Below are 27004 nucleotides of genomic sequence, written 5' to 3'. Positions count from 1 at the left end.
GAAAAATATAATCCTTGGAAAATTCTGAAAGAATTGAAGAAGTTGTATTAAGAAAATAGAATGAAGTATCCCAGAATTAGCCTATCTGTGAGGAAAGTTATGATAGAGATGGGATTTGCCTTTAAAACTTTTGTGCCCAATAGGAAAATAAGTTTCTAGAACCCTATGTCATTCACAGCAGAGAAGCAAAATCAATTGTTATTGGTAAGAAAGCAGGAAGTTATTTGTCTTTTAACCTGGCATGAAATAATTCAAATCATTTTGGTTCACTTTATGGTGAAATAAGTGGCAATGCACTGAAAGTAACACACCATTTAATTTATTTTCCTTAATTCAATGCCAGAAATCAAAATAGGAAGGGAAAATATTTCATACTTCTTACTGAGGGCTGATCTCTAAATGGAATCTTTTTCACAAAATACTTAACACAAAAGCATGCATGCTTCCAGTCTACAACATGAATGCTAATCATTGGAGGGTTTTCTACTTAACGAACATTTATTTAATACCCACTTGACCTAATTTACTTGGTTCAACTAATGTTACTATGGGATTACTATGGGATATATAAATTTCATTCAATTGTTCACTCAATACCATGTCTGGAAGCATCTTCAGTTGTTTATGAATTGAGACTCCACATCCCTTCATGGATGTACTTTTCCTTCTTTGGTATCCCCTTTTCAGAACTCAACACAGTGTATAAGCCTCTATTTTACATCTATTGTATTTGTTATATTATTTGATAGCTACCCATTCACTGTTCCTGTGAGGCTATGCACTCACTGATAGCAGGAATGCCATTTTGTATTCATTTTTCACTACATAACACCTAATAAAGTACCTGGCACATATAGGAGGTCAATAAAATTTGGTAAATATAGTAATTAATTTACTAAATGCCTCCAAAAAGCCATGAAAGCTCTAACTCAACTATAAAATACAAGATACTATTACTAGAGACTGACATATTAACATTAGGATTGGAGCAAAGTTTAGATGTTTGCTCTTGGACTCAGTAATATATGAAATTTAATAGTGAAATAAGATAAAAGACTTGATTGGAGATGGACAGGGAAGCTCTTCATGTACATCTTAGCTGCGTGAGTGTCCATGGTCCCACCTTGATGCTAATGTTCTTTCTTCCTCACAAGGATTCAACTCCGTTAGGTAACCTGGCACTTAACTAGAACTAAGGAATCATTGAATTATTGTCATAGCCCAGCTGTATTTCTTAGTCAAATACAAAAAGTTTACATTTAGAAAGCAAGGAGGGTCCAGGTGAAGTAGTTACAAAGCCCTTTCCTTGGGAAATTTTTCTGTTATATGCACACCTGTGACTCTTATGTATGGATTCAAATTCTCCTGGGACCTTAAACTTTTCATAGATGTGAATCAGCCAACTTTCAAATCTTCTATAGGCCAAGAGAGGTGACTAGCTGACTCCAAGTTTAATCTAGTACAGTCCAACTCATAGTCAAGAGTTATTTGTTGTTGTTGTTGTTGCTGTTAACATAATCTGATTCCAGAACAAGTATTACACATTAGATTCTCTTCCTCACACATATATACCCCAGTAAAATAAATTAAATATAATATACACAATAGGAAATAAAATCCTTGAATAAGTGTCAATGACATGATTATTCTCCAGAATGATTCTACCAACATGCCCTCCTGAGGACTGTCTTCTCTTTATCCGAGATGAATCTGTGCTGGGGCTACCTGTGGATCTTCCTCTCATGGAGTCCTCTTCCAAGTGTAGAGAAAAGGAAGTCTGGTCCATTTCAGTCTTGCTGTCATGGTAACAACCATCGAAGGCCATGGCTTGAACCGCATCAATATTATACATTCCAGAAATCTGACAGAAAGACTTTTTGTTAGTAAGCCATGAATATGGTTCTATATGTAGTAATTACAGTAAAAGTCTAAACAATCAGGTTTTTAAAATAGTTTCAATAAATGCTAAGAATGTTTTGCTTATTTTATTTTTTTAAGTTTATTTTTTGAGAGAGTAAGCAGAGGAGGGGCAGAAAGAGAGGGGGACATAAGATTGGAAGCAAGCTCTGACCCAACAGCAGAGAGCCCAATTTGGGGCTTGAACTCATGAACCGCGAGATCATGACCTGAGCTGAAGTTGGACACTTAACCAACTGAACCATACAGATGCCCCTGTTTTGCTTATTTTAAAGAATAGAATTCTGGTTTTGCTTTTGGTATCTGACTCAAAGTCATTTTAATAATAAATGGAAAACATTATCATAGAGATCTGTTTCTAATAGGAATTTAGCAAGGTTTATTATTATCTCCATAGAGATATTTGAACATTATACAAATAAATGTTTCACAATTATAATGTCAATGTTTTCTAATTTAGTTTTGGCCTGATAGACTTTTACACTCAATGCATGTTTCCCCAGAAGGGAACACTGTTTCAGGTTTCCCCTTTTTTTCCTGCATAGTATGAATTGTTGGCCATAAGTTTGAATTGAAATTGAATATGATTTATCAGAAGAGAGATATAAGCCAATTGGATATGCTTTTCAACATATTTTTCTCTTTAGAGAAAACACAGTAATATGCCCAGTCAGTGTAATCTTTTGTCCAAAACCAGAACAATATCATCTGGTGATCCACTTATGCTTAAATTTGCAGTAGGGGTAGGAAATGATTTGAGCTGCTCTTTTCAAATGCAAATTGGTCAAGCCTTCCCATTTTTGCTAAGAAGTACCTATAAATGATATCAATACAGTCCAATTAAACAACTTGAAATCGGCTTATTTTTCAGAAGGAGAGAATGAATTATCAGTGCTTTCTGGCTCCAGTGCCCAATTGAATTTAAACTACCGTTTTCCTTAAAGGTTTTACTCTGAGGGAGATGGTGGCTCTCACTGATACAGAACTGTGTCTAGGAAGCAGGTGTTACTAATTGCTTTCTGAGAAAACGAAATCACTTCTTGATCTATAGGGAAGTTAAAAAATGAACAAATATGAACAGGCTTCCGCTGTCTGAAATTATTCGGAATTCAAGTTGGAGGCTACAGAATAAATTCTGCCAAAATATGTATTTGGTTCACAGCAATTTAAAAAAAAATGAATATTTTACTGAATTCAAGAGGCATAGAGAATATTTTGTGCAGTCAGTAAACTAATCAAGGGCTCATAATCAAGTTATGTTGTCCTTTTTTGTTTTAGCCATAGAAACTTTTCATCATAAAATGAAAATGGATCATATAACATAAAATAAGATCAGGACTCAAAAACTAACTTCATATAATAAAAAATAACATTAATAATATTTTCAACTCTGGATCTGGAACGGAATAACTAGTATAGCCTCTTCAGTGGTTTTACTATACCCACACAGAACACTGCTGGATTATCCTACTGGACATTATGATAATTTAGAACCACTCATATAATTGGTTAAATCTTGCAGTATACAATTTACCAGTATATAATTTTAATTTTAACAATTTTATAAGTTGGTTGTTCTAATAGAAACAGTTTTAGAATGGGTCTTTAATTTTTCACTCCAGCCTACAAATAAGCACATACCTAAAGCATATTATATCTAAAGTATGGATTTGACTGTTTTATATGGGGTTCTAAGTCCTGGAAGTAGGAAAACATTCAGATGAAAAAATAAGAAAGAAAATCACTTCCTTCTTCCTTTCTGGGTAAAGGTCAATAGTAGGGACAATTTTTCCATGACCCTTGCTGTTCTCTCAGCTCTTGGCATTTGGGGGACTTTGGGTAAGAGGTGTGATGATGGTGCTGGCAGGAAATGAACTTTGCTTAACTTCATGATTTCATTGGAAGGAACTCCATAGCCTAGCCTTTCTCTTTATCCCTCCATTATTCCATCCTAGAGGTTTCGCAGAAGGAATTGGCAAGTGTGTCTCAGTTCCTTTTGTGTCCACACTTTGTGATCTGCATTGGTATATAAGTTTGTTCTCTGAGATGAGGTAAAAGGAGACTGTCCTTACAGGGAGAGTCCTGAATTGTCTAGCTTCACTAGTGACCGAAAGGGTAAGTAAAGGAGCGCCTGGGTGGCTCAGTCAGTTAAGCGTCCGACTGCAGCTCAGTTCATGATCTCTGACAGCTGCTGAGTTCGAGCCCCGCATTGGGCTATGTGCTGACAGCTCAGAGCCTGGAGCTTCCTTCCAATTCTGTCTCCCTCTTTCTCTCTGCCCTTCTCCCTCTTGTGATCTCTCTCAAAAATAAGTAAAACATAAAAAAGTTAATAAAAAGGGGGGGAAGGGTAAGTACGTTTAGTATAGTGGTAAAGTCTTAGTGAGACCTCCTGCTCACATATCTACAGCCCTTACTCCAAACTGCTCTATCAACAACAAAGGTGACATCCCCCTATTTGCCTGGGTTCCACATCTTTCTCTCTCTAAACTGGTTCCCCACCTCAGGTATAGAGAAAAGAAGTATCACTGATTATCCCCCAAACCTACAGACATATTCTTCTACCCTGCCTCTCACCTGGGCATCCTATCCCTTTAACAAAATCTCATCTCAGACAGCCTGCTCCCACTCTCCTTGTTAAAACTACTATTCTTTCAGAGCACATGAGCTGGGCACTAATCACAATAAGAACTTAACATTTGTGTAGCATTTTACAGGTTGCAAAAGTTTCAGGTCCATGTATTACATTATTTACAACAGCCCTATGAGGTAAATAGGGAAGAAATTCCACCATTTTGAAAATGAAGAATGAAGTTCAGGAACAAAAAGCTAGGAAGTGGTGGAGTTAGGTTGGCATCACTACTTCTGACTCCAAATCTTGTGCTCTTTCATTTTGCCTCACAAATACATGAATGGTAGGTAGGACATTTCTTTGAGATAATTGTGCTTTTGAAGGAAGATGCTGAGTATAGTGGTTTCTAGAGGCCGAGGAAAGGGGAGAATGGGAAATTGTTGAATGGGCACAGTTTCAGTTTTGTAAGATGAAAAACTTCTGAAAATTGCTTGCACAACAATGTGAATATTCTTAACACTACTGAACTGCACACTTAAAAACAGTTAAGATGGTAAGTTCTACATTATATGGATTTTACCACAATTTTTAAAAATTTAAAAATAGATGGTTCTTAATTAACTTAGAAGATTTTCTTCTTAGTGGTACACAAGAAGCGTGTATACAACCCTTTGTAGTGAAAAAGAAAATTCAGGTACTGTGAACACATGTGTTGTGTGGCAGGTGGGGGTGGATAGATGTAGGCAGTTTGGAATCAAAAGTCTGGATAGGGGTGGGCCCAAATTACTACAGTGCCTCTTTCTTGGGTTAACCACTTCCCACATAAAAACAGAACAGAACAACAACATTCTTTTCTCATCACACATTTTTTTTCTCTGTCACCTTTAATTCACAGATTATCTAAATCATTGCTATTCTCAGTGCAGGCAATGGGTCAATGGCATCTGGGACTTGTTAGAAATGCAGACTCACTGCTCCCACCCCAGATCTACTGAATGAAAACCTGAACAAATTCTAGGTGATGTGTACACACCCATCACTGCATACTTGTCCAGAAGCTCCTGGTTTTCTCACACCTGTCTAGCAGTCATATGGGTATGTATGTGGTGAGGACACATATACATTGTCAACAAAAGAAATGAAAGCATCTGCAATAAAGCAAAATCAGCTCCTGTTACAGCTTTGATTCAACGGATATATAAAAGAAGAAGGAAGTAGTATTACAGGAGATCTGAATTTCAAATGCATCTCTGTTGGCTGTGAATCTTTTGGTAAATCACTTTACTTCACTAAAACTCTGCTGCTTCATTTCAAAAATAGAGATAATAATCTCTGCAAGGCCTATATCATGGAGCTAATATGAAGGTTCAATTTGAGAAGAGAATATAAAACACACTGAAAGGTAAGAAGCACTCTTACTGAGGTATAACAAATATTGAATAATGCTTTGGGTGCATATAAGTATGCATATAACAATATCTCAAACCAATGTATATTGGTTTAATGCAAATATTAAAATTAAAATCATGTATATATATGCTACATATGCATATATACAGACATACACACAGAGGTGTGTGTGTGTGTGTGTGTGTGTGTGTGTGTGCATAACCTCAAGTATAGGCTAGCAAACAGATTAATTAGGTTTCTGAAGTATAATATCTTATGTCAGTTGTCATAATAACAGGGAACTGGTGCCCCAATCCTTTGTGAAATGAAGCAGGTAGAGATCAATCTATCCATATTTATTAAACCCAGGCACAAGAGGGGCGCCTGGGTGGCTTAGTCGGTTAAGCGTCCGACTTTCGCTTAGGTCATGATCTCGCGGTTCGTGGGTTCGAGCCCCGCGTCGGGCTCTGTGCTGACTGCCAGCTCAGAGCCTGGAGCCTGTTTCAGTCCGTGACTCCCTCTCTCTCTGACCCTCCCCTGCTCACACTGTCTCCCTCTCTCTCTCTCTCTCTCTCCTAGAAATAAATAAAACATTAAAAAAAAAAAAAAAAACCCAGGCACAAGAAACATGTGATGACATTCAGAGCCCAGAAACCACCTTTTATCCTCAGTATACTAAGGAGAGAAGAACCTCTCTTTACACTCTGCCACTCTCCCAAGTAACAAGAAGAGAAATATAAATCCTAGTTCTGGTGGAGAAACACATCACTTATGGATTGAGAGCACAGCCATTGGATTCAGGGAGACCCAGAAACAAATCCTAATTCCTCTTGGACTGTGTGACTTTGGCCAAGTTACTCCCTATCTGCTCCTATTTCACTTCTGTAAAATGAGGGTTATAAAATACCAACCTCTTGGTGCTACTCTGAGAATAACATGACATGCTGTGTCATTAGGCGGTTAGCGTAATAACCAATATATAATAAACACACATTAAATGTTAGCTATCGTCATCATCATCTACTTGAAAGGATGTAGCTTACACATCAACTCTTTCTTTTCAAAGGATAGAGTTGGTGGAGAGGAGCACACTAAGAGAAATTCCTCACATGAGAAAACCCTCCTGGCAAAGGAGAATGAGGAAGCTGAAGAAACCAGCCAGCACAGGCAGAATAAAGTTCAATATTAAATCCTGTGAACTTGCATCTTGCCAAGGCATATAGACTTAATACAAGGGCTTACAACACTGTCAGGAGAGGTTACAGGAAAGGATAGTCTTTTTCACATTCCAAAAGGGATCTGATAGGTAAAGCCAGGCAGTACCTTCCCTGTATTCTTGAATTGTTTCCGCTCTTCCACTGTGGTGAGGTAGTTCACAGCCGCATACTCAATGACTGACAGGAACACAAAGAGGGAGCTGACCCACAGGTACACGTCCACAGCCTTGATGTAGGACACCTGGGGCATGGAGGCACTCACGCCAGAGATGATGGTGGACATGGTCAGCACTGTGGTGATTCCTGCCATTGGAGAGTAGTGACAAGCTCAGCGAAAAGACCACTCTGTTCTAGGATCTGGTGCTGTTATACCCAGATCGCAGTATCCTCAACGACCAGAGACCACCGGGGAGACCGAGTCATGCATGCAAAGGCAAAGGGCTTTATTATGGGCTCGAACTCGGGCTCCCAGACCTCACCAACGCAGTGGATCCGTGCTGAGAACCCCGAGCAAAGGCAGAGTAGGGTTTTTATGGGGTGTGTGACAGGGGAGCTACAGAAGTTGTGGCAGGGGAACAGTGATCCAATCATAATTACTCAACATTATTGACAGTGGGTTTAACCATACACATTGTCTAGAGTATTCGTTACTTTTGGCGGGATCCAATTACAACATTTAGAGTACCTTTAAATTCAACCAAGTACAGAGCGAGCCTAGGGTCTTGTTCGACGACTAAGGGGTTAACTTTAACATTAGGTAACAGGGTCCTATCTATAGTTTCTATCTCCAGGCCTCTCCCTTAGTGATGTGGAGGGTGGTCGCTGGCGTTTCCTGATTGGGTGTTGCAAGGGTGGTTTCTCCTGCCTTGGGCAATGTGCAACTGCCTGATAGCTTCGGGGAAGCTGAAACTTAGGCCTTCTAGTTTAGAGGGGAAACTGAAAGCCTGTCATGGAGTCAGTTTGGTTTAAACTTGTGTCCTTACAGTGCTAGTTTATACCAGGGGATGTTTTTCTGGAACACTATCAGGTGATCAAAGTTGGAAGCGGGGGAGGAAGGAATCCCTGCATGTTAACCTAGTACACATCTTGAACCCAAGCAAGAAGCTCTCCTTAGATCTGTCTTTCTACCTCTTTGCTTTGCCCTCAACCCAACTGTCCATAATGTTTCTTTCCCTCCATCTAAAGACTTCACAGACTCAAACATATTTTTAAGGACACATTCATTCATTTGCCCTCAGTTGGGCCTCTTTAAGCCATCCCAGAAAGGTTAAAATGTGTTCAATTTAAAAATTTCTTTTGGAGGGGCGCCTGGGTGGCACAGTCAGTTGAGCGTCTGACTTCAGCTCAGGTCATGATCTCACGGTTCATGGGTTTGAGCCCCGAGTTGGGCTCTGTGCTGACAGCTCAGAGCCTGGGGCCTGCTTTGGATTTTGTGTCTCCCTCTCTCTCTGCTCCTCCCCTGCTCACACTCTGTCTTTCTCTGTCTGTCTCAAAAATAAATAAACGTTAAAAAAATTTTTTTTAATAAATAAATAAATTCCTTCTGGAAAAGAAATTCTAAAACCATTCCTACTACCCTTTCCTGTCATTTTACAACTTTTACTGTTAAGAAGTTGTCTTCCAGACAATCTTTAATCTTTCATTCATCAGAGGGTGTCCCTTGTTACTGAAACTACAGTTCAGTTGAGATTTAGAATGGGGGCGCCTGGGTGGCTAAGTCGGTTGAGCGTCCTGCTTCGGCTCAGGTCATGATCTCGCGATTCGTGGGTTTGAGCCCACATCGGGCTCGGTGCTGACAGCTAGCTCAGAGCCTGGAGGCTGCTTCGGATTCTGTGTCTCCCTCTCTCTCTGACCCTCCCCTGCTCACGCTGTCTCTCTCTCTCTCTCAGAAATTTAAAAAAAAGAGAGAGAGAGAGAGAGAGAGAGAGAGAGATTTAGAATGGAAGTATGCTGGTGGAGGCTCAGTTCAGTGAAAAATCTTGCTATTTACCTGTGAAATGTCATTTACATTCCCCTCTTTCCCTCCCTTGACTGCCAGTCCCTCCCCTTCCCTCTCCTTTTCTTCCTTTCACTTCTTTATCCTCTGGCATAAGCATCAGAGGTAATGAGATCAAGGTTCTGAGGCACAATAGAGAAAGAAGTGACTCGAGATTTCCTTAATAAAATGCTGGCCTTGGGGTGGGCTAGTCTGTGTCTGCACTAATTTCTCAGAGGGACGCAGCGAGAGTGCTGCCTGGAGAGAAAGTACAGTATTGTAAATATTTGAAATGTACACTAGCTGGCACAGTTTTATTTCCTAACTTCCCACCAGGGAGGCACAAATGGAGTCCTTAATGATTTTTATAAGTTGTGAGGACATTTTAATGTCAACAGACAGAGTCCCGAACAGCAGGAAGAGCTCCGTGATTTACTCCGAAATGTACAGACACAGCATGTGGACAGCTTTCACCACACACTTCCACCCTTTCTAGAATAATTCTTCAAGGTTCTCATCTGAGGGAGCCCATATCAAAGACAATGATAGATCTACAGAGCTATTCAATTTCAAATTAAGTTTTTCCATTTGTACGATCAAAGACCAACAGGACTTGGTAATTTGGCAGTCACCACGGGGGGCCCTGGAGTCTTACCTTCACACTGATTCGAACTCCAGGATAAGAAACCTAAATACTATTCCAGCTCTTACCATTAAATGAAGGCCACTGTCTCACTGAGTCCCAGGTCTCTCCAACAACAGTAATATCAACAATCTGCATATCAATGGATGCTGTTTGCATTCCTTGCCCATAAGTGTGGAGATGTGAATGTTTTATTCCCATTACAGGTGTGTGTGTAGCTGAAGGCAATATTTTTTTTTAAATATTTTTATTTATTTTTGAGAGAGAGAGAGAGAGAGAGAGAGACAGAGTGCAAGCAGGGGAGGGGCAGAGAGAGAGGGAGACACAGAATCCAAAGCAGATTTCAAGCCCTAGCTGTCAGAAAAAAGCCCAGTGGGAGGCTCAAACCCTTGAATTGTGAGATCATGACCTGAGTCGAAGTCGGACGCTTAACCAACTGAGACACCCAGGCGCCTCTTAAGGCAAGATTACTAAATAAAACTCGTTTGCCTTTACTGAATGTGTACCCACCACAAACCTAGGTAAGTAAGTAATTGTAATTGGCCACACAATGAAGAGAAGAAATATGAACTGAGAGGGGCTAAGTAACCGGCTTGAGTTTTGTCAGGAGCAGGGCTGGAACCTTTCCGAGTGTGGAACCCATGCTTTTTATATGCAAACGTGCTGCCTCTCATTCCAGAGAGGTTTCTTTTTGTTTCTAATGTTATAAACCAGTCTCTATACATGAAGTGTCTCTAAGAGGAAGACACTGTCAGACTGAGGGTAGAAAGTTGTCAGGAGGTGTGAAGGCACCTTGTGCTTTTCAGAAAGCTAAAAGTCTTATTCCTTTCAGGACTTCACTGGTAAAAACTGAATGAATCCTGCACTGATATTCATATTTAGTAGTTTACCTTATTAGTTAAAAAAAATGTAATGTCTTTTTTTTTTTTTTTACCAGTTTTCTATAATATAGAATATCGAACGTGAGTTTTTTTTTTCCCCAATGGAGTGTAACATGGGGCTTCATGGACAATATAAAGGTTTAGAACAAACATATGGGTTTACATGCCAGATAGATCTTATTGGGCATTTAAAATCAATGACTAGTGAAAGGCCACTAAATTGATGACCAGTAAAAGGAAACTGCATTATCTATTTTCTTTTTGCCAGAGAGCAATAAACTATCATTTCCCTTAAAAGAGTACTTAGTGCAGCTAATTTACTATAGCTTTATTTATTTTGAAATCAGCATTTTAGATTTTCTTTGTGAGTAGGGAGAAGGGATTGTTTGAAATGAAAGTAAAAGATGAGAAAACTGATATATAAATTCCTAAAGTAATAGAACTTGAGTCAGGAGTGTTACATCTCCTGATTAAAAACACTTATGTCTTGAGCCACTCCTTAGAAATACATTAATCTTGACAAATCGTATTCCTTCCAAACCCATTAAAGTTAACATTCCAATAAAGGCATTTTAGATATATGAAGTGACCATTTAGTCAAAGAAAGGTTCAGTGCTAGGATTACAAAATTATCTTCTCAACTACCAATATTGCTCTGCATGGTCAGGAAAGTGTTAGGAAACAATATTTGGTCTGGCCCATGGAACTCAACTCCCGAGCCTATGCAGTTATGCCATGTTAACTCTTAAGGACACATGTAGGGTCCTAAGAACGTTTTGGTCTGGGAAGAGTTACTGATCTTTGTGTTTTATTGGCCATTTTTCTTCATATATGATAGAGAGGTTCGTTGACTGCTGTGATGGCAATAGGGCATGTAGGCATCACTTATACAACTATTGAGGCAGTTCGTCTTTTCAGCAGCTGTGTTGTGGACAGGTCTTTTGAAGGGATAGGTTTCTACATTCACCTTTAGGTGAATAAAAACATTTTCCCTGTAGACCTGAGCAGAAAGAAAATATCAAGTGATGTGAGAGAAAGGAAAGTAGGTTGGATATCCTAACACCACAACTCTATTGCCAGAAACTAACAACCACTGTTGCACAAAGCTGGTGTCAGAGTCCAGTGCCTAAAAGTTCTGGTAACCTTTATGGTGGTTAAATAAATTACTCCTAAGTATCTACTTTTTCAGGTATATGTCATATCCTCTGTTAGGAGACATGTTTCTTTATGAGTGTCTGTATACCTACAAACTTTAGTTGTCTTTCTCTGCCATGTCTGTTCCTGGTAAATGACTCCATTAATTAATATGGCATACCCAGAGGAGCCAAATGATAAAGACAGAAGAAGGAGGGAGATAGAAGGAAGGTATGAAAAGTACAGTACTACTCATCCTTCCACAAGGGTTAAAACATCCTTGAACAACTTCATAATAATCTCACTCCTTCTCCACACCAAATCAAATGGAAAGATAGATTAGTGTTTTTTAGAGCCATCCCACATTCCAAGTTATGGTAGCTGTTATCTCTTATGAAAAGTGTCTAATCACAATTGATACTTCTATGCTGTTCAGTCTCTATTGTTTTTCATTTGAAACATGACAAATGTGAAAGGATCTTAGCCAGCAAATGAGTCATCCTTACTTAGCAAATGAATCCAAATGTGGAAAGGTCTTATTGAACAATGAATCATTATTGCTTTAAGTTAATAACTAAAATATAGTTATTAAAAACATGGTGGATTAAACATCGGCAATTTAACAACTATGTATTGAGCACAAAATATGTGCAGGATACTGTACTAGTTGCTATAGGAACAAAAAAGATGGTAATAAAGATCCTTGTCCTTAAGAAACTCACATTCTAGGGGCACCTGGGTGGCTTAGTCGGTTAAGCGTCTGACTTTCTCTTAGGTCATGATCTCGCGGTTCGTGGGTTCGAGCCCCGTGTCGGGCTCTGTGCCGACTGCCAGCTCAGAGCCTGGAGCCTGTTTCAGTCTGTGACTCCCTCTCTCTCTGACCCTCCCCTGCTCACGCTGTCTCTCTCTCTCTTAGAAATAAATAAAAAAATATTAAAAAAAAAAAAAAGAAACTCACATTCTAATACAGGAGACAAGATAAGCTACAAAGGCACCCCGTAGCTATTACAAGAAAGAGGAAGTAAGGTAGAAGAGATACCTTAGAGGAGATACAAAGTGCCATGTGGCTCAAATATGGGAGAGACCATGTCTGCTGGCGCCATCAGGAAAAGCTTGTGGCCATTGAGAAATGGCAAGATTTTGACAGAGAAGGATAGGTAGGGGAGGCATTCTAGGTAGAGTAAGAACAAGAATAAAGGTACACAAGTACTATAAGCAGTTAGTCATGGGTGACTGTTGAGAACACTGAATATTCAAATTGGTTAAAGCTTAGGCAACCAATTGGGGCAGGAGTATGGTTAAAGGTACAGCAAATAAAAATACAGGACACTCAGTTATATCTGAATTTCAGATAAGCAACAAATAATGTTTTAGTATAAGTATATCCCATGCAGTGTTTAGGATATACTTATATTAACACAGTATTTGGTGCTTATGAAAAACTCAAATTCAACCACATGTCTTGTATTTCATCTGGTAACCCTCAAGAGACACCCTGGATTCTAAGCTGAGAGTATTTACTTCAATGTCATATGAGATGAGAATGTTGTGATCACAGTTGAGTTAAGAAATATTACTCTGGTAGTAGAATTGAATCGTGGCAAGAAGACTAGGAAGTGAAATAAGAAATTACAAGGCCTATACAAGCCCATACTGCAGCTTTGTGCAAATTCACAAATGGTGCCCTTTTTCTGGAAGATATCATCCCAAACCATGTCCCATAGAGCTTGCGCTGGATTTCTGCTCCTTACTCCCATCTGGATCAGATGTCACAGCCTGGCAAGATGACCCTGGGAAGGTAGGGGTCTGTTAGGGCAATCCAAGAAAAACTAACAAGGGTCCCAGCACTGGTCAAGGGAGGAGGAATGGAAGAGAAAGGACAAGCACATCTGAGGACTTTTTATAGGGAAGGCTAACTCTGAAGATTTAGACACCTTATAGGCACAGTTCCCAAAGTGTAGTCAGCGGATCCCTTTGGCTCTCCACGACATTTTCAGAGGGTCTGTGTATTGAAGATGAATTTCACAATACTAAGACACTGTCTGCCTCTTCCCTATGTTGATATTTGCAATGGTGAGAAGCACTGGTAGGAAAAGCTACTGTTGCCTTACCATGAATTCAGGCAGCAGAACCCAACTAGTCTACTGACAGTCACTGTATTCTTCAACTTTCAGTAGATGCAAGAAGCACAGAATTTCAGGGGTGACTTAAATGCATTTCAGTGTTTTCCATTCACCCCAGCCCATCCTGGAACCAGCTTTTATTACTTGCCATTTTCAAAGTGTAATAGCTGAGTAGTCAGGTTCAGGAATCTGATTGAAAATCATTAGAGACTGAATGTCATTCTCATTCTGTCTTGAGGACTGGAAATGTGTCTTTAGTCTCCTGTTCAGTTCTACGCTGCCCCACTGCCGCACCGAGGTCAGGGCACAACTGTTCTGATGTGAAGGTACAGCTGCAATACTTTAATTATGCATTCAGATGGTATTTTTTCCCAAGAAGATATTCAAGCCTCAAATGCTTGTAGATTGAAGCTTTTAATAGGGGAAAGAGGTGAACAAATTATTAATATTAATGACAATTTATGTCTTTCAAATGATCTTTTGAAGTATGCGTGTAATTTGTGAACATTAACTTAGAAATCACCCTTTCTGGAATGAATTGTGTGATAATTACTATGATTGTGAAGCACTTATAATAATCTTGTCTCTAGATAGAGCATTACAGGTGAAAGAACAAAATCAGCTGAAATGAGGGAGCTCTACCCTGAACCAGCCAAGAAGGCAAGTGGAATTGACTCTTGGGTTCTCGTTAAGTAACGTGTTATCTAAATGCTTAGCCGGGCATCCTGCGCTTAGTAAAGAACATAGTACCTGCTAAGTGGGTCTGAAGTGGTTCCCCTAAATCAGTATGTGTGACAGTGGCATATAACATGCTAGGTGGAGTAGATAATCATACTACTTCATGAAGTGGTGACTTCATGAAGCTGGCAAGGTCTTTCCACTTGAAATCGCTTGCCAGGTAAAGTGCCACAATAACTGAAATCTCATTGCAGTTGATTCTGATTTTGGAGTTTAGGTTAAGGCCCAATTTCAAATTAGCATTGTCCCCATCCCAAGAAATAATCTATTAAGATACCAGTGGTATAGTGGTTTGAAGGTTCTGTTTTCTATGATGCAAAGGTTTGGAATGCACAGCAAAGTGGGTTTGGGCAAGGGATGGGGAGACTTCCTGAAAGTGAGGAGATAGATTTGTAAGGTGAGGCTATTTATGCTTCATAATTTCATAATTTATCCCTATTAGTCAGTATTTGGTCAGCTGGTGCAGGCTTCATACCTGATGTCTCAGTTCTCAAGGAAAGAGTCCAATTACAGTATGCCCCTGAGGCTGTTGAGATCAATGTTATGACCTGAATGTAAGACTCTAACTATCCCTACTAAACCATCACTCTTTTCCTCTCAACTTTTCACACCTTCTTATTTACCTTCATTGAACTTTCTCTGATATTAGCATTTCACAAAGATGCAGAAAAAACTTACCCAGGGAAACTCTTGCAGGAACAGCTCTTCGGTCAATCCAAAATGAAACCCACGAAAGCCTTACCATCAACATAGCTGGGAAATAGGTTTGTAACACGAAGAAGAAGATATGTCTCCTTAGCACAAAATTGATGAAAAGCCTATTGTACCAACCTGTGAGACAAAGCCAGAGTTTTCCTTAGAATAGTCTTCCACATGAAAACATCACACCTCGTGAAAAGACCTGCTTCTTTAAACTCTAAGCTCTTAAGGAACATGGAACTGAGTACACTCATCCTCATTTCCTGAGCAGAGGACAGGGCCTGGGCCTGGCATTCCATCAAGGTTTGTTGAACTAAGTGGCCTGCAGTCTGTTTAATTATGTGATTCAAAGATTCTCCTTAAATTTCATAGCTGCTGTTCAGGAATGAACGGTGATCATATTTTGTGGAATGGCCTTTAAAGGCCTTTCTTCAAAATATATCGTGTTCACATCATTTCTGCAAGTGAGCCAGCCTTCAATACATGACTAATAACTGCATGCAATAGCCAATAAACCATTTATTAGCTATAACAAATGAAAGAGAACATTTTATCTGAAGGAAAAGGTTCACAGTAGCTACTGAGTCATTGGATTCCAAGTTGGAACCCAGACAGTGAGGGATTCATAAAGGGAGTGGGTGAAAGGAATACCTGTAAACTGTTTGTATTATTTCAAAGTCTGGTGGGTACAATTAATTTATGTATAATAAGCCTACAAGAAATAACCAAATGATGATGTTTCTTTGCTTCTGGTTGGAATTATATAAACTCATGTTGGTAATATTGATTAACTCATGCTGATCAGAAGTAACAATTGTGGCCACATCCACACAATTTTCACACTGGCTGGAAGGAAGGTTAAGGCCAAAAAGCAAGGGACTATTAGGTTAAAAATTATAAAACAAAGTTATAAGTATTGCAAAGTTAGAGAATCCTTCTACTAGTCTCAGTAGTAATTTCTTAGGAAACTCAAGATGGCAAACTTATTAGATAGAACAGGTCAATATTTAGGCATTTAGCCTAAAACATATACTTAACAAATCCACCCTGAATTGGCAGAGTTTCCTCTTATTATTCTCTTCTCAATTGTGTGCTGATGACCTTTCTTGTCCCCACCTGTTCTGATGTTTGCTCTCATCATCAGTTGATATGTTTCAAGAATATCGAATAATTTCATTACCAAGGTTAAGAATAGATACATTACATAGTGCATTCTCAAGTCAGAATATACATTATTTTTTAAGCTACTCAGTGTCTTGTATTACCCATGCCACAGCCCTGCTTGATTATTGTGTGCCTTTGAGAGTTTAAATATAGCTGCGGAGTGGAATGGCAGTCTCTCTGATGTTACAGCTTCATACAATTATTTTGAGATTAAAACGGATGAGGAAAAGCTGTGAAAGAACTTCATAAAGACATTCTTAGGATATGTGGTTTTAGCTATGACTTAAATTTTGGTAACATGGTCCTTTCTTTACTTGTAATTTTCTGAAGAATAAATTTGTTTTCGGCAACCAAGCAGGAGAAATGCTGCTATGCTGTGTAGCTCTTCAGGACAGGGGAGACTCGAGGCAGTATTGTGGTTGAAGCTGCAGGCCAGAAAGAGCTCCCTCCACCAGCAGGAAACATGGTGCTTCCTTGGAAAGATGGTGTAATAAAGAGACTGACTCCACTTCTGATACTTGACTACTCATAGCTCCCAAACCCCGCTGGTCCTTCTCCTTCTGTCTCACATCTGGGCAAGCTAATAAGAAAGCTGGGTGCTCCTATTTTGGCACCCTTGGAACGTTCAAATCATGCAAGGGAGTCCTCCCCCAAGTGCCCCCCCTCTAACCACCATTAAACCCTAAGCCAGTCGCCCTACCCTGTCTTCTCAGGCCATTTTCAAACCTACTCCACACTCTCTTGAAAACTTCATTATGTGTGTCATAAATCTCTTTATGCCCTTTTGCTATGTGTGTAGCATCATCAGTTTTCAAATCTGAACCACATTCTGGGTGGAAGGGTCCATCAGCCTCCATCAGGTTGCCACACAGTAGAAAGAAGGGGAGTTTATAACAGAAGAAGAGGGCTGGAGTGTTGGCAGCCAGGAAGATGTAAGAGAGGGGAAGTGATTGAGGAGTTAGTCCTAAGACAAGGTTCAAGAAGAGTTTTATACCTGGAAACTGCCACCTTTAATGGGTGGTTGATGCTAAAGGCCTCAATCTGTGTCAAAAAGATCAAGATGATTATGAAAAGAGTGATGATGATAGCTACTATCTAATATTTATTGGTTATTTACCATATGACAGACAGTATACTAAGTTATTTATAGCAGAATGTATTCTAAATTATTTAAATGTATTAAATCATGTGTCCTCACAACTCTCTGAGATAGAGAGTGTTACAAAAGTAACTTAAAGATGAAGACATTGAGACTTAGAGAGATAAGGCAACTTGCCCACATTTCTAGTAAGCAGTAGAGCCAGGATTTGAACTCATGCGGAATGTCTCCAGAACTTACACTTTTAGCCAGTATGTTATGCTGCAATAAAGAATAAATGTCAGTGCAGTCTTTAGGGGCAGGAATAATTTTTTTTCCTTCAAAAATCTACAGTGCATGATCGTGAGGGACATTGAAGGGCATGAGGGGGCGGAAGACCTCACCTGCTTGTCACTATTGCCAGGGAGTGGTGAAGAAAGAGCCAAGGGAAAAAATTGGGGACCTAATGTTCAGCTATCAAACAGAAACTAAAGTTGCACAATGCTAACTATACTTCTGGTTCTCCACACCAGAGCTGCAATACAGTTTTTTCTATATAGCTGATTTGGCAGTGCAGGTTATGGTGGTTGTTATAATGATAGGAATGTAGACAAAATAAATATAAAAAATTATTTTTGATGAAGCTAGTATGTTTAAACAGGATACTAACCTGAGAAAAACACTTGGATTTTTCAGGAGATTTCATGGATAATGTGAGGCAGAACTATCGGATGCTTGTAAGCTAAAACAAATTTCTAAATGTTGATCTTTCTGAAGCCTAAGAATGGTTGAATAAACTCGGATATGATTAATAACTTGATATTTGACTAAAACTCCCAAAATGCTTTCCTCTTATAGTTTTTATAGTCTTAGAGCCCTTTTTAATCTTTCTCATTAAAAATGTATACATTATAACAAATTTAAAAATACGGAAGTGTTGGGAGTGCCTGGGTGGCTCAGTAGGTTGAGCATCTGACTTAGGCTCAGGTCATGATATCACGGTTTGGGAGTTTGAGCCCTGCGTTGGGCTCTGTGCTGACACCATGGGGGCTGGAGCCTGCTTCAGAATCTGTGACTCCCTCTCTCTCTACACCTCCATCACTCACAGTCTACCTCTCTCTCTCAAAAATAAAAAACATTAAAAACAATTCTTCTTAAATACAGAGGTGTTGGGGGCACCTGGCTGGGTCAGTCAGTACAACATGCAACTCTTGATCTAGGAGTTGTAAGTTTGAGTGTCCCATGTTGGGTATAGAGATTACTTAAAAATAAAATGTTTAAAAAATATAGAAGTGTTGAAATAAAATTGAAAATATCCTCAATCTAGGGGTGCCTGGGTGGCTCAGTTGGTTAAGCAGCCAACTTTTCAGCTCAGGTCATGATCTCATGGTTTATGAGTTTGAGCCCTGCGTCAGGCTCTGTGCTGACAGCTCAGAGTCTGGAGCCTGCTTTGGATTCTGTGTCTCCCTCTCTCTCTGCCCCTCCCCTACTTTTGCTCTGTGTCCCTCTCTGTCTTTCAAAAATAAACATTAAAAAAAAATTTTTTTAAAAACAAAATATCCCCAATCTGTACTCAATTCTCTGAAGTATCAATTGTTAATTCTTCTAAAAAAACCACATGTATAAATCCTTTTTAAAATAACAAATATGGGATTATATATACCCTTCTATAATATGATTTAAAAATTTAAAAATTTATTGTGGATAATTATCTCTAATGCTATACAAACCATATATATTTAAACTTTTTTTCATTTTTTTTAGAAATCAAAAATTTTTTTCTTAAAAATGTAAACACTGGAATGTTAAGAAGTTTTAGTGGATTTGAAACACTTAAAAGCATCTTTCTGAGCAGGAAGATTTTCAATGTAAATATTCTGTCTGGCTCTAGACAAATTCTAAAACATGACCAGAAGAAGAAAAATCAACTAGTGTTGGACCTGCCTGATAGCGCTTAAAAGTCTGGAAGGCACAAATAAAAGACAGCAGAGCCAATGCAACAGCACATTGATGAAGTAAGAAATTGGAAATCAAATTTAATCTTTTCTTTTTAAGAGGGTAGTTGGGTGTATATTAATGGATACTTGGGCTTCAAATCTGAAGAAATGTCATTGTTATGATTATATATGTAGCATATATTCTATGCTTCATATGTATGACATTTTTTAAATGCTTATTCATTTTTGAGAGACAGAGCACAAGCAGTGGAGAGGCAGAGAGAGCCTCTCTGAGCTGTCAGCACAGAGCCGATGCAGGGATGGAACCCATGAACCATAAGATCATGACCTGAGCCAAAGTCAACACTAAACCAACTGAGCCACCAGTCACCCCATGACATTTTAATAGCTTCAAACATTGCAAAGACCTATTCACAATTTATCATGTGCCAAAGTTATTTCATCATAACAACAGCAAAATGAAAACAGTTATAAATTACACATTGACAGGTATCATTGTTCATTGCATGCACTCCTTTGTTTAAATATTAATTAAATTTATGACTAAGAACATTAAAAATCCTGATAAAAACATACTTATACAGTTGGCGCTTGAACAACGTAGGGAGTTGGGGTGTAGTGGAAAATCTGCACATAATTTTCTAGTCCTCCCAAACCTAACTACTAATAGCCTACTGCTGTCCGGAAGCCTCACTATAATGGAACAGTGGATTAAGACCTATTTTGTATGTTATCTGTATTATACACTGTATTCTTACAATAAAGTAAGCTCATGAAAAGAAAAGATTAAAAAATCATAAGGGAGAGAAAATACACGTGCAGTACCTTAATGTATGCATTGAAAACATTCACATGTAAGTGGACTGTGCAGTTCAAACTTGTGTTGTTCAAGGCTCAACATTATTTACTCATGCAGAGTAAGACAGGAAGACAGAGAAAAGAATAAAAAGAAAATATAAAAATAATAACATAGTTTATCTCTATGATGTTGGATTACAAAGCGTTTTTCTTTAACCTTCTCTGAATTTGTTTCAAGTTATCTGCCTTTGCTCAGTAATTACCTATGGAACATCTAGTATGTGCCAGGGGTATGCCAATGATCAAAACAAATAATATGTATCACTTATATAATCAGAAAAGGCCATAAGCATTATTACAGTTAATAGCATTACCTGCTGAATCCTGAGCAATGTAGACAAATAATGAAGTGAAATAGAGCATTTCTTCTGGATCTAAATAGCTAAATAGCTGTTGGTGCTAGGAGTCCCTCACCTTCTCTGATATAAATTTTGATTTCTCTCTTAATGATTCAGACTTTTATTATTTTTTTAATGTCTATTTATTTTTGGGAGAGAGAGTACATTAGCACATGAGTAGGGGAAGGGCAGAGAGAGAGGGAGACAGAGAATCTGAACAGGCCCCATGCTGTCAACACAGAGCCCAACGTGGGGCTCAAACTCATGAACTGGGAGATGATGATCTGAGCTGAACTCTGAGGCTTAACCAACTGAGCCACCGGGGCACTCCAATGATTCAGGCTTTTAGATAACAACTTGATAACTCCTCTCCGGAGTCTAAGGGCAGAGTAAAGCACCCTCCAGGGAGAAAAGTCAGTAGGTAAAAGGATTCTAGGCACTCAGGGCAACATACATTTTCTAGCCTATGTATGGCTTTAAAAATCTAAAATGGCCTTTTATATGACCTAATAACCAGAGAAGAGGAAGCTACTTCTAACTTAATCAACATATAATTTTTAAATGGGCTCACATATAATTTAAAAAGTGCCTTGGATACATGTTGCCAAATGAAAAACATATCTGTCATAGTAAAGAATATACAATATAGGCCCAATATTGAGTAGGTTTTCTATTCTGAGCAATGACGAACTTTACTGATTCCTTCAACAATACTTATTGCGTACATGTGCTGCCAAAGTGAGCACAGTGATATTTATTGAGTATCTATCATGTACCATGCCCATTCTAGATGCTGGGGAAGAAATGGTGAACAAGACAAACAGATTTCTTGCACTCTTTTTAGTCAAGCACTCAGACAATAAAGCAGTCAAACAGAAATCTATTTCAGGAAGTGTTGCGTGCTGTGAAGACAAATACAGACAGGGAATTGTGAGGGAGGACGCCTAGTTTAGACGGGACGGATAAAAAAGCACTCTCTGAGGAGGTGATATTTGAACAACACCTGGTCATGAGAAAGCTGGGGAAATAGCACTGTTGCAGAGGGAGGAAAAGTCCAAAACAGAAGCCCTGCAGATAGAAAGAGAGAGGTGTGTCTGCGGACAGGCAGGAAGGCCAGCATGGGGAGTGGGGGATGTGGTGGAGGGGAGCAGGTTGTAGCAGGTGAGGTCAGAGGTAGATGGTGTAGGCCTTGTAGGCCATTTGAGAAGCTTGAATTTTGTCGTAAGTGTGGCAGAAAAACCCTGGAGGGTGTTAAGCAGGAAAGAATTGTGGTCTTTATGTTTTTAAAGAGCACTCTGCTGTGTTAAGGGTAGACTGCAGAGGCCAGGGTTAGAAGCAAGGCATTTATCTAGAGGTGGCTGCATGAGTTGCAGAGCGGTTGTGGACTGGAGGTGGAGGAGGCCGCCTGTAAAGGAGGGACAATGTTACCGGCCAAACAGGACACTTGTGTGAATTCTGGTCTCTTCACTTGTTTCACAATGGGGGGTGTCAGTAAGTGCTGATGAACTGTCCCCATAAACCAGTGCACCTGTGCTGCTATAGAAAGCGAACCCGCTGGACGCACTGAACTCCTCAACTAAGAACTGAGACAGGGAAATGTGTTCATCAGTAGTTAAGGACTTGTTCCCATGTTCCCAGTACAGCATCAGATCCTCTTCGGTGTAGGCATCTAAAACAAGAGAATGTTTTCCTGTCATTGGCTCTTGTGTGTTCCATGAGGTCTACAGCCAGGTTTTATATAGTCCTGTATCCCCAGTGCCTGGTCCAATGACTTGTATATATTGGGTACTGAGAAATATGTTTGTCAATGGACTGATAATACACACATACCAAAAGTAACAATAATCTCCAAAACTTAGACCCTAATGACTGGCATAGTGTGAAGGCTTTTCTGGTGCCCACGTGAGGACTTAAAACTCTCCAAATAGCTGCTCCTGTTCCTGGGTGCACTGAGTGATGTCACAGCACTGCCTGTCTCCTGTCACAGGCCCGACCCCAGGTCTTCTGGCCCCGTTAGTTTTGTGGCTCTCTTGTATGAAATTCCAAAGTGAGCTGCGCTCATAAAGAATTTTTTTCTGAAATCAACTAGCATTATAAAGTTTCTAATGGATTTAGGGAGGAACAACCACTAAAATTCCCAGCACTTTTGCCACGTTATGAAAAACTGCAGTCAGCTTTTAAGATGTCGTATCAAAAACAGCTTATGAATCAAAGTGATTGACAAGGAGTTGGCTCGGATGCTCTCTGACAGGGCTTTGATCAGAGAGTCTATGTCCAGAGCTGCATTTTTCTGGGGAACCCAGGTACATTTATGGAAGATTGTGAGCTGCATGGGAACGTGAATGCCAGAGCTTTCCTAATTTGGGAAGTGTGTCAGTCTACATAGTTAATAGCATATAGAATATACCTTTTTAGGGAACTTGTTCCTTTATAACCATTGTGGAAACTGCAGAATATGTAATTATGAAAACATTCTTTCCCTGGATGTTCTCTTTTGACAGGCCTTAGTTTTCTTTTTAAATGTAATTATTTTCAACAAATATATTTAACTGATATCAAGATTTTTAAATGTTTCTTAAGAACATGCTTATTTACATGTAAGTAGGTGATGGTGTGTTCAGATCATGAGTACTCACTCCATCAGTAAGTGGACTTACAGCTTTCTAGTTCAAGGGAACAGTTTTGAGTGTCAAGAGGAAACCTGCTGAAATCCATAAAGCACATGGCTGAAACAGTTATCCTGGAAAAGGAAAGAGAAAACAAAACTGCAGATCATTTAACCATATGGCTGAAGAAACATGCAATATTGAAGCTCCCTTACTGTTTGCTTGTTTTGTGTGCCTTTCAAGAATAGTGCAAAACAGGGGTGCCTGGGTGGCTCAGTTGGCTGAGCATCTGACTTTGGCTCAGGTCATGATCCCATGGTACATGAGTTGGAGCCCCATATCAGGCTCTCTGCTGTCAGCACAGAGCTTGCTTCAGATCCTCTGTCCTGCCCTCTTTCTCTGCCTCCCCTGCTCATGCTCTTTCTCAAAATTAAATAAACATTAAAAATAATAACTCAAAACAGGCATTACCATCCATTATCAAGATAATGTATAAGGAAGCAAACTCAGGAAGGTGGATGATTTGCTGAAGACTCAGAGTTAATGAGTGAATTCATGCTCTAACAGTTGCTTCTAATCTCAAAATTTCCTAGTCAGCTCCCTCTATATTTTTTGGCTTTGATATCTTTCAGGAAAACATGCTTCGGAGGGAGGAGACTTTTTAAAAATTTTTTTAATGTTTATTTATTTTTGAGAGAGAGAGAGTGCACATGTGAGCACACATGTGCGCATGAGCAGGGCAGAGGCAGAGAAAGAGGAAGACAGAATCTGAAGCAGGCTCCAGGCTCTGAGCTGTCAGCACAGAGCCTGATGTGGGGCTAGAACTCATGAACAATGAGATCATGACCTGAGGCAAAGTCAGATGCTTAACTGACTGAGCCTCCCAGGCTCCCCTATAGGGAGAAGACTTTTAAATGGATTTAAATATCTTCTGCTTTTTCAAAGATCCAAACCTAGTTTCTAGTCATAAAGCGCTGGGTTGATGGTAATAAAAACCTATGGGTAAAGGTTTCTCTCACAAAGCAAGTTTGCCTGAGAAAATTCTCTTTCCAGGAGTGAAGAGAAAGCCTGGAGCATTTTTAGTTATAGATTTATGTGCACAATGCATAATTCAGGTGCCATTAAGCCTTGCATACTGATGAGGATTGTTTTTTCAAATTTTATGTCCTCCTAGGTTTTTCTGGCTTTAGGCAGAGGCTGCTATACTATGATCCTGGCTCAAAGTAGAAACTCTGGTACCCACAACAGCAGATCAGAGGTTTATAAAAGACCCCTGAGCAAGTCTGCAAAAAACACAAAGGCAACGGCTGCTTCTACCCATGGTGCCCTACGTTAATCAGAGAAGTAGAACAATTTTATCTTCCATGGGTTGAATTCTGTTGTCAACAGTCATGCAGCAAAATGCCAAGCCAGGGAGGTATCTGGATGACTCTGTGTCACAAAACATACTCATTTTCACATATTCCTGGTACAGATGACTTTTAAACAATGCAAGGTTAGGGATGCCAACCTTTGTATAGTTGAAAATCCTGTATAACTTTTGAGTCCCCCAAAACTTAACCACTAAAAGCCTACTGCTGACAGGAAACCTTACCAACAATGTAGGTAACGCATATTTTGTATATGTATTTTATACCATATTCTTACAGTAAAGTTACCTAGAAAAAAGAAAATGTTATTAGGAAAACCATAAGAGAAAATACATTCACTGCACTGTACTGTATTTATTGAAAAAATCCACATATCAGTAGATGTGTGCAGTTCAAGCCCGTGTTGTTCAAGTGTACTTTAAAGCTAGAAGGGATCTCTGAAGCCTTCAGGTCTACCTTCTTCATAGTATACACATGAATAAATTAACAACCAAAGTGGTTAGGGGAGTGATGGTAAATAAAAATTTATTCATGACACTTGCACTTGTTAAAGAACAGTAAGGGAGATTGTATTTAGGGGGACTACTATAATTTGGTTTATTAACAATGGAGAGAGTGGGCTCCAGTCCAAATATAACAAGGAAAAGTGGGAATTTATAGCCAAGGAGTAGGTTGGGGGGCAGTGGATGGGAAATTTCAGGGGTGAGGAGGAGATGATTCTGGCTAAAAGGACCTAACAGGATTCTTGCTGAAGGCAGGCCAGGGTGAGCAGACATCATTCTTAGGTGGTGCAAAATGAGGAATCTGATCAGATTTGGAGGGTGGTCAGATATTGAAGTTAGAGGATTCTGGCTCAATGGACTTAGAGGTAAACATGGAAGCTCAAAAGTCAGAGTCTAGGTGAGAAGAAAGTTCAGAGGAGCCCTCGCAGAGTTTGGTCCAAGAGAGAATCTCTGTCAGTATATGTCAGGTGTCAGAACCAAGCCTGGAACCAGATAACTTTGCTCTGGGCTTGGACCAGCTCTGCTGTCACCTGGAATAGCTGTATGGACAACAATTTTGAGTCCTCTTGTGTTTGGGGATTCCCCAAGACCACTCTCAGTTTCCATGATTCACTAGAAGGACTCACAGAACTCATCAAAGCTGTTCCACTGACAGCTATGGTTTATTGCAATGAAAGGACACAGATCACAATCATCAATGGAAAGGCACAGAGGGCAGCGGCCAGGAGAGACCAGGAGCAAGTTTCCAGCTGTCCTGTGCTAGTGGAGTTATGTGGGCAGCGCTGCTGTCCTAACAGTGAGTGTGACAACACACATGGAGTACTTCCAACCAGGGGAGCTACCTCAGTCTTGGGGTCCAAAGTATTAACTGAGCGTTGGTCACATAGGTCTGGCTGACCTCGGTCTCTAGCCCCTCCAGGGGTCAGGCTGATACTGGGTAGTGCAAAGCCTCCTCCATAAATCACATTGTTAGTGTAGACTTTCTGGTGTGGCCCAAGGCCTCAGGGGAAACAAAGATGTTCTTATCAGACAGGATATTTCAAGGGCTTTGAGGTTATCTCCCAGGAGCCAGAAATCATTCTTTGGAATATGCAGGGTACAATCTACTAAATTAATTCTTTCATCAAAATAATTAATTTTGAAAAGCTAAAAGTTTTAGAAAGTTGGTTCCTTGGTCAGATGCTGCCATTCTGCTTCTGATTTCTGGTAAGGCCCGACTCTAGTCCCATATGACACCTGACTTAAAGTTTCTATTGAAAGTGGAGCACCTGCGTGGCTCAGTGGGATAAGCATTGGACTCTTTATTTCTGCTCAGGTCATGATCTCATGATTTGGTTCATGAGATTGAGCCCTGTGTCAGGCTCTGCGCTGACAGCACTGGGCCTGCTTGGGATCCTTTCTCCCTCTCTCTGCACCTCCTCCCACTTTTGTTTGCTCTCTCTCAAAATAAATATTTTTTAAAAAAGTTCTATTGAAAGTGGTACTTTCCTTTTCATTGTATTTTTATTTTTTTAAATAGTTATTTATTTTGAGAGTGACCACATGCGAGCATGAGCTGGGGAGAGGCATAGAGAGAGGAAGAGAGGGTTCCAAGCAGGCCCCACACCCAGCATGGAGTCCAATGCAGGGCTTGATCCCAGGACCATGAGAGCATGACCTGAGCCGAAATTAAGAGTTGGAGGCTTAACCGACTGAGCCACCCAGGTGCCCCCTTTCATTGCATTTTTAAAAACATTGACAGCAGTATGGCAATAGCACCTTTGCACTAAAGTGAGCAAGGTGTAGAACAAAAAGAATCTATTAATTTTCTATCACTGTAGCAAATTACCACAAGCTTGGTGGCT

At 39.7% G+C, this 27004-nt stretch overlaps 1 protein-coding gene across 2 annotated transcripts in view; it reads right to left on the bottom strand.

The window, feature by feature from the left end:
- Positions 1-297: 297 nt before the first annotated feature.
- The window catches only part of GABRR3 (gamma-aminobutyric acid type A receptor subunit rho3), a 44909-nt gene continuing 18202 nt past the window's right edge, over positions 298-27004 (bottom strand). The window contains exons 5-9 of one of the 2 annotated variants that reach the window (XM_039221983.1): positions 23339-23421; positions 22210-22350; positions 15265-15417; positions 7199-7395; positions 298-1861 (exon numbers count right to left, since the gene is read on the bottom strand). In XM_039221983.1, coding sequence (XP_039077914.1) covers positions 1559-1861; positions 7199-7395; positions 15265-15417; positions 22210-22350; positions 23339-23421 — 877 coding nt within the window. In that variant the 3' untranslated portion in view covers positions 298-1558. The remainder of the gene's footprint in view (positions 1862-7198; positions 7396-15264; positions 15418-22209; positions 22351-23338; positions 23422-27004) is intronic. The other variant, XM_039221984.1, reaches the window with a different exon arrangement.

Source organism: Hyaena hyaena, unplaced genomic scaffold, assembly GCF_003009895.1.
Source record: "Hyaena hyaena isolate Hyena2069 unplaced genomic scaffold, ASM300989v1 scaffold_1040, whole genome shotgun sequence".
In the NCBI taxonomy this organism is placed as follows: domain Eukaryota; kingdom Metazoa; phylum Chordata; class Mammalia; order Carnivora; family Hyaenidae; genus Hyaena; species Hyaena hyaena.
Note: the sequence above shows the minus strand (reverse complement) of the source record. Positions and strands in the feature narration are given on the sequence as shown.